Source organism: Heptranchias perlo, chromosome 2 (genome assembly GCF_035084215.1).
Source record: "Heptranchias perlo isolate sHepPer1 chromosome 2, sHepPer1.hap1, whole genome shotgun sequence".
In the NCBI taxonomy this organism is placed as follows: Eukaryota; Metazoa; Chordata; class Chondrichthyes; order Hexanchiformes; family Hexanchidae; genus Heptranchias; species Heptranchias perlo.
Genome location: NC_090326.1, coordinates 127,695,576 through 127,707,580, shown reverse-complemented (window position 1 = coordinate 127,707,580; position 12,005 = coordinate 127,695,576). Strand labels below are relative to the sequence as shown.

At 42.2% G+C, this 12,005-nt stretch overlaps 1 protein-coding gene across 2 annotated transcripts in view; it reads left to right on the top strand.

The window, feature by feature from the left end:
- Positions 1-12,005, top strand: part of nebl (nebulette) — a 352,049-nt gene that overhangs the window by 138,012 nt on the left and 202,032 nt on the right. For both annotated transcript variants that reach the window (XM_068007103.1, XM_068007102.1), the window contains exon 3: positions 11,346-11,430. In XM_068007103.1, coding sequence (XP_067863204.1) covers positions 11,346-11,430 — 85 coding nt within the window. The remainder of the gene's footprint in view (positions 1-11,345; positions 11,431-12,005) is intronic.

Sequence of the window (12,005 nt, the reverse complement as noted above, 5' to 3'; positions counted from 1 at the left end):
AATTGAACAATGAGAAACCTTGAAGGAGGATTTGGTTTGGGTACAGAGTAGACACATGCCTACGAGGGGGAAAGGAAGGGCTTCCAAAGCTAGAGCTCCCTGGATGACTAAGATATAGAGATTAAAATGAAACAGAAAAAGGAGGCTTATGACAAATGTAAGATTCATAATACAGTAGACAACCAGGCTGAATTCAGAAAGTACAGAGGAGATCTAAAAAAGGGAATTAGAGGGGCAAAGAGAGAGCATGAGAATAGATCCGTGGCTAACATAAAAGGGAACCCAAGAGTATATTATAAACATATGAATAGTAAAAAGGTAGTCAAAGGAAGTGTGGGACCAATTAGGGACAAAAAAGAAGATCCTCTTGTGGAGGCAGAAGGCATGGCTAAGGTACTAAATGAATACTTCGCATCTGTCTTCACTAGAGAAGAGAATGCTGTCATTGTAGCAGTAAAGGAGGAGGTAGTAACGATATTGGATAGGATAAAAATAGATAATGAGGAGGTACTTAAATGATTGGCAGTATTCAAAGTAGAAAAGTCACCCGGTCCAGATGGGATGCATCCGAGGTTACTGAAGGACGTAAGGGTAGAAATTGCAGAGGCTCTGGCCACAATCTTTCAATCCTCCTTCGATATGGGGATGGTGCCGGAGGACTGCAGGATTGCAAATGTTACACCCCTGTTCTAAAAGGGGGAGAGGGATAAACCCGGCAATTACAGGTAGTTAGCCTAATGTCTGTGGTGGGGAAACATTTAGAGACAATAATCCGGGACAAAATTAATTGGCACTTGGATAAGTATGGGCTAATAAATGAAAGTCAGCATGGATTTGTTAAAGGAAAATTGTATTTGACTAACTTAATTGAGTTCTTTGAAGTAATGGAGAAGATTTTTAAAAAATTCGTTCATGGGATGTGGGCGTCGCTGGCGAGGCCAGCATTTATTGCCCATCCCTAATTGCCCTTGAGAAGGTGGTGGTGAGCCGCCTTCTTGAACCGCTGCAGTCCGTGTGGTGAAGGTTCTCCCACAGTGCTGTTAGGAAGGGAGTTCCAGGATTTTGACCCAGCGACGATGAAGGAACGGCGATATATTTCCAAATCGGGATGGTGTGTGACTTGGAGGGGAACGTGCAGGTGGTGTTCCTATGTGCCTGCTGCCCTTGTCCTTCTAGGTGGTAGAGATCGCGGGTTTGGGAGGTGCTGTTGAAGAAGCCATGGCGAGTTGCTGCAGTGCAACCTGTGGATGGTACACACTCCAGCCACAGTGCGCCGGTGGTGAAGGGAGTGAATGTTTAGGGTGGTGGATGGGGTGCCAATCAAGTGGGCTGCTTTGTCCTGGATGGTGTCGAGCTTCTTGAGTGTTGTTGGAGCTGCACTCATCCAGGCAAGTGGAGAGTATTCCATCACACTCTTGACTTGTGCCTTGTAGATGGTGGAAAGGCTTTGGGGAGTCAGGAGGTGAGTCACTCGTCGCAGAATACCCAGCCTCTGACCTGCTCTTGTAGCTACAGTATTTATATGGCTGGTCCAGTTAAGTTTCTGGTCAATGGTGACCCCCAGGATGTTGATGGTGGGGGATTCGGCGATGGTAATGCCGTTGAATGTCAAGGGGAGGTGGTTAGACTCTCTCTTGTTGGAGATGATCATTGCCTGGCACTTGTCTGGCACGAATGTTACTTGCCACTTATCAACCCAAGCCTGGATGTTGTCCAGGTCTTGCTGCATGCGGGCTCGGACTGCTTCATTATTTGATGGGTTGCGAATGGAACTGAACACTGTGCAATCATCAGCAAATATCCCCATTTCTGACCTTATGATGGAGGGAAAGTCATTGATGAAGCAGCTGAAGATGGTTGGGCCTAGGACACTGCCCTGAGGCACTGCTGCAGCAATGTCCTGGGGCTGAGATGATTGGCCTCCAACAACCACTACCATCTTCCTTGGTGCTAGGTATGACTCCAGCCACTGGAGAGTTTTCCCCCTGATTCCCATTGACTTCAATTTTACTAGGGCTCCTTGGTGCCACACTCTGTCAAATTGATGAGGGTAGTGCGGATGATGTTGTGTATATGGACTTTCAAAAAGCATTTGATAAAGTACCACATAATAGACTTGTTAGTAAAATTAAAGCCCATGGGATTTAGTTGGCAGCGTGGATACAAAATTAGCCATGGGACAGAAAGCAGAGAGTAGTGATGAACTTTTCAGTTTTTCAGACTGAAGCGAATGGTGTTTCCCAGGGGCCAGTATTAGGACCATTTCTCTTTTTGATATATATTAATGACCTGGGCTTGGGTACAGAGGGTATAATTTCAAAGTTTGCAGATGACATGAAACTCGGAAATGTAGTAAACAGTGAGGAGGATAGTAACAGACTTCAGGACGATTTTGACAGACTGGTGAAATGGGCAGACACATGGCAGATGAAATTTAATGCAAAGAAGTGTGAAGTGATGCATTTTAGTAGGAAGAATGAGGAGAGGCAATATGAACGAAATGGTACAATTTTAAAGGGGGTGCAGAAACAGAGAGACCTGGAAATGCACATACACCAATCTTTGAAGGTGGCAGTCGAAGTTGAAAAGGCTGTTTTTTAAAAAAAAAACATTTGGGTTCCTGGGCTTTATCAATAGATGTATAGAGTACAAAAGCAAGGAAGTTATGCTAAACTTTTATAATGTGGAGATGCCAGTGATGGACTGGGGTGGACAAATGTAAGGAATCTTACAACACCAGGTTATAGTCCAACAAATTTATTTTAAAATCACAAGCTTTCGGAGATTATCCCCTTCGTCAGGTGAATGAGTGAAAGGTTCTCAATTCGCATCACAGGAAAGGATGCCCCGGAGCATGGTAAATTGGCGAGACCATGCAGACACTGCGACAACGGATGAACGGACACGGCGCAACAATCGCCAGATAGGAGGGTTCACTCCCAGTCGGGGAACACTTCAGCAGTCAAGGACATTCAGCCACCGATCTTCGGGTAAGCGTTCTCCAAGGCGGCCTTTGAGAGACACGACAACGCAAAATCGTCGAGCAGAAATTGATAGCTAAGTTCCGCACCCATGAGGACGGCCTCAACCGGGATCTTGGGTTCATGTCACGCTACACGTAACCCCACCAGCAGGAAAAAAAAGTTATCTGTTTTTGATACATTATATATTCAGTGTACTGGGACGTACTGTTCTCCGTGGCTAATCTGTCTGAACACCAACGACACCTTTTGATTGGTGTGATGGTGTCCCAGCCTAATATAAGATATGTGATCAGGCTGGGACACCATGGGTGTTGGACTATAACCTGGTGTTGTAAGATTCCTTACATTTAAACTTTTATAAAACACTGGTTAGGCCTCAGCTGGAGTATTGTGTTCAATTCTGGGCACAGCACTGTAGGAAGGATATCAAGTCCCTGGGGAGGGTGCAGAAGAGATTTACTAAAATGGTGCCAGGGATGAGGGACTTCAGTCATGTGGAGAGACTGGAGAAGCTGGGGTTGTTCTCCTTGGAACAGAGAAGGTTAAGGAGAGATTCGATAGGTGTTCAAAATCATGAGCGGTTTTGATAGAGTAAACAAGGAGAAACTGTTGCCCATAGCAGAAGGGTCGGTAACCAGCGGACACAGATTTAAGGTGATCAGCAAAAGAGCCAGAGGTGACATGAGGAAACATTTCTTTTATGCAGTGAGTTGTAATGATCTGGTTGTGCATTGCTGAAAGGGTGGTGGAATCAGTGTCAATAGTAGTTTTCAAAAGGCAATTGGATAAATACTTGAAGGGAAAAATGCTATCGGACTAATTGGAAAGCACTTTCAAAGAGCTGGCACAGGCATGATGGGCTGAATGGCTTCCTTCTGTGCTGTACATACTATGATACTTTACAAATGCTATGAAATCCCTTGTTTGTTCCAGAATTTTATTGTTGATCAGTTGATTTGTGGATACCTAGGCCGTTTTCCCCAATGATTTTTAACGCCAGCATGTTTCAACAGTTTATTACAAACAGAACTACCTATTATTCTTAAATAAAAAAATAACTGTTACCCATGAGCTTCACACTTCCAAAAATGAACAGAAATGAGACCAATCATCCTCAACAACTGAAATGATCAAATGCATGTTGTCTATTGTAGAATTTTAGGAAACTGCTAGAGATTCCTGTTGAGGGTTTTGTGTTGTTTATCAAAGGGGGCTTTGGCTTCTGACTAATCTCACTAGTTGCAATTTTAAAAAAAATGTTACGAGTAGTCATTTTAAACTTAAATTGCTGATTAGGGCTTTCTGGTTGCCGTAAGAACTAGCACTACCATTAGCATGGCAACCATGGTCACCAGTATAAATACTCTGCTATTACTATATATTATCCACTCTTGGGGGGCAGAAATAAGAGTGAAATATATTAATCCAATAATTGTCAAGATTTTAAATCTTGAAATGATATAATACATAAGACTTTTCAGCAAAATGTTTTAAGAAATAAACCTTTCATCACACTTTTCAGTTTTTCTTTTGATGAGTCATGCTATTAGAATTGCAATGATTTTGAAAAGGTCTCATTGTGTTCAATTCAAATATTCATTAACCAGCTTTGTTCCTAAGATGAAATGCCCACTTTAAAATATAAAAATTCTACACTGTTGCCTTATATGAATGTTAACAACTTGATAATGACCTTATGAATGATGATGGGATTCAATTTTTTGATCCAAAACTGGACATACGGTTAATGCAGAGGATGGGTTGTGGCTCTTTTGGATTGAACTCATGAGGCAGTTCTACGATCCATCCTGTCTGTGCAATCTGCAGTAATAATATGACAATTAGTACAAAGTGAGATAGTCAAAAATAATTCGGTTACTTACAGGCAGGGGATTCATGATCACTGACTGTGCTTATTAAAGTATCAAGGTGATTTATTTTTGTATCAAAGATTTTGCTTTTAGTCTGAGCGCTCCTTTCTGTGGAGGGTAAGCAGGACTTCATGATCCCCAATGATGCATTTAGGCACATCATTGCTATGATATTTTGTTAATTTCTTGGCCATTTAGCCGATCTTGCCTGTCCACATCAGAGCGATCTACTTCAATCATATTTTCCTGCACCCTTCAATATTTTTCTTCTAGTGTTCATCTAATTTTTTCTCAAATGTCGTGTTTGTCTTGGCTTCAATAGTTACTTGTAGTGATGCATTGTAATAACACATGGTGTGAAAAAAATTCTTCTAATCTTCCTTTTTATTCTTTTAATCTTAAATTTATGATCCTTTATCAATTCACCAATACTGGAAATAACCTTTTTCTATTTACCCATTCAAGCACTTTCAAAATTTTGAACATTTGTATTTGATCCCCCCCCCCACCCCTTAACTGTTCCTGCACCAGTGAATGATGTTTGTTTTTCAAGTCTCTCGGCATAAACACACCCTCTCTGCGCTGATGGTATCCTAATGAATCTATTTTTGCATCTTTTCTATGGCTCCAATATCTTTTCTGTAATGGGTGCCCAGAAGTTCACACACACACTTCCAATTCGGCCCAAACAATATCTTGTGCAGATTAATCGCCCCCTTTCCCCCAACCTTCAATGTCGTCACCACGCTGAGTCTCCCAGCATCAATGTCTTACGGTTTACTGCTGACCAGACACTTAACTAGACCAGCCATATCAATACCGTGGTTTCTGCAACAACTCAGTAAGATTACTGTGACAACACCTTCTAGGCCTGCGATCTTTACCACAAAGAAGAACAAGAGCAGCAAGATCTTGAGAACACAATCACCTCCAAGTTGTACAAAATCCTGACTTGAGCATTTCTTCATTTTCCTGGAATTCTCTATCTAACAGCATTGTGGGAACACCATCAGTACAAGGACTGCAGTGGTTGAAGGAGTAGATCAATCACCACCTTCTCAGGACAACAAGGAATGGGCCAAAAATGTGACTCTGCCAGTATTGTCCACATCCTGAGAATAAATAATTAACAAATCTTCGATCACTCTCTGGTGAATCCCAACTGCCCAAACCTTTTGACTGTATTTTTCCTTGCCTTTGGTCTGTTCCCCTACAGAACAAACTGGAGTACAAGAGTATGGAAGTCTTGTTGCAATTGTACACGGCTTTGGTGAGACCACACCTGGAGTACTGTGTACAGTTTTGGTCTCCTTATCTAAGGAAGGATATGCTCTCCTTAGAGGCGGTACAGTGAAGGTTCACTAGATTGATTCCTGGGATGAGAGGGTTGTCCTCTGAGGAAAGATTGAGTAGAAAGGGCCTATACTATCTTTTTAGAAGAATGAGAGGTGATCTCATTGAAACATATAAGATCCTGAGGGGGCTTGACAGGGTAGATGCTGAGAGGCTGTTTCCCCTGGCTGGACAGTCTAGAACTAGGGGGCATAGTCTCAGCATGAGGGGTTGGCCATTTAGGGCTGAGATGAGGAGAAATGTCTTCACTCAGAGGGTTGTAAATCTTTTGAATTCTCTATTTCAGAGGGCTGTGGATGCTCAGTCGTGGAGTATATTCAAGGCTGAGATTGATAGATTTTTGGACTCTAAGGGAATCAAGGGATATGGGGATCAGGCGGGAAAGTGGAGTTGAGGTCAAAGGTCAGCCATGATCTTAATGAATGGCTGATCAGGCTCGTGGGACAGTATGGCCTACTCCTGCTCCTATGTCTTTTGTTAAAGGGGTTTTGAATCCCACAATTGTGTCGGGACAGGTCTGGTGCAAAACCCTGGCTCTAGTTGGCTCCCTGTATAACAAGTTTTAAAGGGATGGCTACTAAATCAAAAGGTAAACAATGATTTATAGCATTTTCCATGTGAAATATAAGTTACTCCATGTAAATAATACACTGCTGTGTTGGGGTAGGGGGAGCAAAGAGAAAATCGAAGGAAGAATATCCACGGGACAGTTGGTTGGAAAGCCACCGAGCAAACTTCAGTGTGGCATTAGTTGAGGCCAAGAACAGCTCACCGAAGACTTTGTACTTTTTACTTTCACATAAAATGGGACAGGAAGTCAGTCTCATTTAAGAATAGTGGATAAGGGACGTAACTTATCACTCATTGGTTGTTATTGCCACAATCCCTGTCAAGTTGTTAAATCATCATTAATTTATGGTAGTAGGAATATAACTCTCAACATTCCACTTTCCAGTTACACTTAATGCCAGAGTGGCAAAATTCTAGAACTTCTTAATCAAGCATATTGTAACAGCAAGAGAGGATGATATGTAACCCATAGGATGTTGAGAGCTCTGTATCTGAGTTAGGGATGCAACTTTTAAGAAGTTTTTAAAAAATATATAAAATCAGCTATTCCTGTAAGTGCCTTGTCCCCTATGATGTGGAGGGTGTGACATTTCAGTAATCTAATATTTTGCAGAGTTGATTGAAGAAAAAGACTTGCATTCATATAACACCTTTGATGATCTCAAGACATACCAAAGTAGTAGTGCTTTTTTTTGAAGTGGCTTCATTATTGTAATGTAGAGACACCGGATAGCCAATTTGCACCCAAGGTGGGACAACCAGCCGTGAGATAAGTGATCATATAATCTCTTCCAATGGTGTTGGCTAAGGGACAAATGTTGGCCAAGGCACAGGGAGAGCGCCCCTGCTGTTCTTCGAACAGCACGAAGGGATCTTTTACATCCCCCTGAGTGGGTAGACGGGGCCTCGGTTTAACTTTTTGTTCAAAAGATGGCACCTCCAACAGTGCAACACTCTGTCAGTACTGTGCTGAATGTCAGCCCAGCTGATGTGCTGCAGTCCTGGAGTGGGGATGGAACCCATGAGTGGCAAGTGGGATGGACAATTAACAGAAAATGCCAGAGACACTCGGCTGGTCAGGCAGCATCTGTTCAGAACACATCAGTCGATGTTTTGGGTACGGGACCCTTCCTCAGAACTTGAAGATATTACAGATGAACACCATTTAAAAAGGAACAGAACAAAGGGAAGGGGGAGAAAAAGAAACACTTCAGGACCACCCAAGAGGAGAAGTGGTGTAATGACCTGTAGTATGCTTAAGTGGAGAATAGGCAATGGTTAAATGGCAGAAGTGATATGCATAAGAGACAATAGGAGGCCGAAGGAGAGAAATGAAAGAAATAAGACATACAAGACAGAGTGTACATAAGAACATAAGAAATAGGAGCAGGAGTAGGCCAATCGGCCCCTCGAGCCTGCTCCGCCATTCAATAAGATCATGGCTGATCTGATCCTAACCTCAAATCTAAATTCATGTCCAATTTCCTGCCCGCTCCCCGTAACCCCTAATTCCCTTTACTTCTAGGAAACTGTCGATTTCTGTTTTAAATTTATTTAATGATGTTGCTGCCACAGCTTCCTGGGGCAGCAAATTCCACAGACCTACTACCCTCTGAGTGAAGAAGTTTCTCCTCATCTCAGTTTTGAAAGAGCAGCCCCTTATTCTAAGATTATGCCCCCTAGTTCTAGTTTCACCCATCCTTGGGAACATCCTTACCGCATCCACCCGATCAAGCCCCTTCACAATCTTACGTTTCAATAAGATCGCCTCTCATTCTTCTGTACTCCAATGAGTAGAGTCCCAATCTACTCAACCTCTCCTCATATGTCCGCCCCCTCATCCCCGGGATTAACCGAGTGAACCTTCTTTGTACTGCCTCGAGAGCAAGTATGTCTTTTCTTAAGTATGGAGACCAAAACTGTATGCAGTATTCCAGGTGCGGTCTCATCAATACCTTATATAACTGCGGCAATACCTCCCTGTTTTCATATTCTATCCCCCTAGCAATAAAAGCCAACATTTCGTTGGCCTTCTTGATCACCTGCATACTAACTTTTTGATTTTCTTGCACTAGGACCCCCAGATCCCTTTGTACTGCAGTACTTTCCAGTTTCTCGCCATTAAGATAATAACTTGCTCTCTGATTTTTTTTCCTGCCAAAGTGCATAACCTGATATTTTTCAATATTGTATTGTATCTTCCAAATCTCCGCCCACTCACCCAGCCTGTCTATATCCCCCTGGAGGTTTTTTATGTCCTCCTCACTCTCTACTTTCCCTCCCATCTTTGTATCATCTGCAAACTTTGATATGTTACACTCGGTCCCCTCCACCAAATCGTTAATATAGATTGTAAAGAGTTGGGGACCCAGCACCGACCCCTGTGGAGCACCACTGGCTACTGGTTGCCAGTCCGAGAATGAACCATTTATCCCAACTCTCTGCTTCCTGTTAGATAACCAATCCTCCACCCATGCCAGAATATTACCCCCAATCCAGTGATTCTTTATCTTGAGCAATAATCTTTTATGTGGCACCTTGTCGAATGCCTTCTGGAAGTCTAAATACACTACGTCCACTGGTTCCCCTTTATCCACCCTGTACGTTATGTCCTCAAAGAACTCAAGCAAATTTGTCAGACATGACTTCCCCTTCATAAAGCCATGCTGACTTTGTCCTATTAAATTATGTTTATCCAAATGTTCCGCTACTGTCTCCTTAATAATAGACTCCAAAATTTTATCCACTACAGATGTTAGGCTAACTGGTCTATAATTTCTAGCCTTCTGCCTACTACCCTTTTAAAATAAGGGTGTTACATTAGCAGTTTTCCAATCTGCCGGGACCTTTGCCGAGTCCAGAGAATTTTGGAAAATTATTACCAAAGCATCCACAATCCCTACTGCCACTTCCCTCAAGACCCTAGGATGTAAGCCATCAGGTCCAGGGGATTTATCCGTCTTGAGTTCCATTAATTTACTGAGTACCAATTCCTTAGTGATTTTAATCGTATTTAGCTCCTCCTCCCCCCCCCCCCCCCCCCCAGAGCCCCCTGTTTGTCCAGTGTTGGGATATTCTTAGTGTCCTCTACCGTAAAGACAAACAAAATATTTGTTCAGCATTTTTGCCATCTCCATATTTCCCACCATTAATTTCCCGGTCTCATCCTCTAAGGGACCTACGTTTGCCTTAGCCACCCTTTTTCTTTTTATATAACTATAGAAACTCTGGCTATCTTTTTATATTTTTTGCTAATTTATTTTCATAATCTATCTTCCCTTTCTTAATCAATCCTTTAGCTACTTTTTGCTGTCTTTTGAAGACTTCCCAATCTTCTATCCTCCCACTAAGTTTGGCTACCTTATATGTCCTTGTTTTTAGTCGGATACTGTCCTTAATTTCTTTACTTAGCCACGGATGGCTGTCATTTCTTTTACACCCTTTTTTCCTCAGTGGAATATATATTTTTTGAAAGTTGTAAAATAACTCCTTGAATGAACACCACTGCTCATGTACCATCTTACCCTTTAATCTATTTTCCCAGTCCACTTTAATCAATTCCGCTCTCATACCATCATGGTCTCCTTTATTCAAGCTCAGTACGCTTGTTTGAGAACCAACCTTCTCACCCTCTAATTGGATGTGGAATGTAACCATGTTATGGTCACTCATTCCAAGGGGATCCTTAACTAGGACATTATTAATTAATCCTGGCTCATTACACAGGACCAGGTCCAAGCTTGCTTGCCCCCTTGTAGGATCAGTTACATACTGCTCAAGAAATCCATCTCTAATACACTCAATAAACTCTTCCTCAAGGCTGCCCTGCCCAATTTGATTTGTCCAGTTAATATGATAGTTAAAACCCCCCATAATTATAGCTGTTCCCTTGTAACAATAGTTAAAGGGGGATAGGTATGTGGGTTAGGAAGTATAAGGATCTAGGAAAGCTCCAGTGGCCCACAAGTCTGGTGGAAGGAAAAAGCAGGCTGACACCAAGAGCGCAGACATCCCTGCCAGTACGTTGTTCCAAAGGATCCCCACCCCAACCACTAACCTGCTCCCTTCGCCTATTCCTGGAAATGCCGGCACACTTATCCTACGTTGCTAGCACCTACTGTTCCACAGAAGCTTTTTCTGCTCGGCACTTTTCCGTCCACTGGTCTTAATATTGACTTTAACAAGTTTCGACTTCAATTATAGCTCCCATTTTCTCTCTGGCAGTAGGTTCTGGCAATGTAAGATGGGTGGGCTGGTGTGTTCTCTCAACATATGCTGCCTGACCTGAGAGTCTCCAGCATTTTCTGTTTTCATGTCAGTTTTCCGGCATCTGCAGTATTTCGCTTTTAATTCAGAACGAACAGGATTACTGTTTTTATAATTTGCCTACTGGTGGTCTTGTCGTACAATATCTCTTCGAATCAGTGGAACATTAAACTCATATCAGCTAATACAGGACGTAATGTAATCCTGTAAAAGTGAAGTACACATTCTTTTTATTTCTGTATTTAGCATACTTATTACTATTTATTGAGACTCTAATTGCTACTCTGTCTTATTGTTTCAGGCATTACCCAAAGCAGCAATTCACCATAGTTGCTGATACACCAGAAAACCTCCGCCTGAAGCAACAAAGTGAACTGCAAAGTCAGGTAACCTTGTGATTATAAACTGTTGTCTGTTCTTGTGTGGTATTTCCCAGTGGTTCAGCAGCTCAAAAAGTATTACATTTATAGTTACGTTTCTCCCATTTATGCTCAAAGCTGAGCTGTATGCGTAGATTGGTTTTCTTCCTTTCATATTTTTTTCATTAAATTATGTGCTTATCAAACTGAGGGATGTTAGTGCCAGAAAAAATATTTCATTACCACTTTTTTGTCACTGTCTCAGCATAAAATGCACTCCTAGGTTTGAGATAATGAGACAAATTTGGAGCAAAACTGCCTGCACAGTGCTCCAACCAATGTCAGAAGAGCACCATTTACTGTACAAATGGGAAATCTAAAAATTCACATACCTGTCATTCCTTTGGGCTTGGAGTGAGATCGCCAGTTTGTTTTAAAGAACGGACAGTGGTGTAGGCCTGTGGCTACTAGGATTCTGACTGCGACTAACCGAACTGGAAGGACCTTAGCAGGTTTTCATCGCACAAGTATGGGTTGTATTCAAACCCAGGTCTCCCATAAGTAAAAGGTGAGTGTGCTAAAGGACTGTACCATTCCATTTC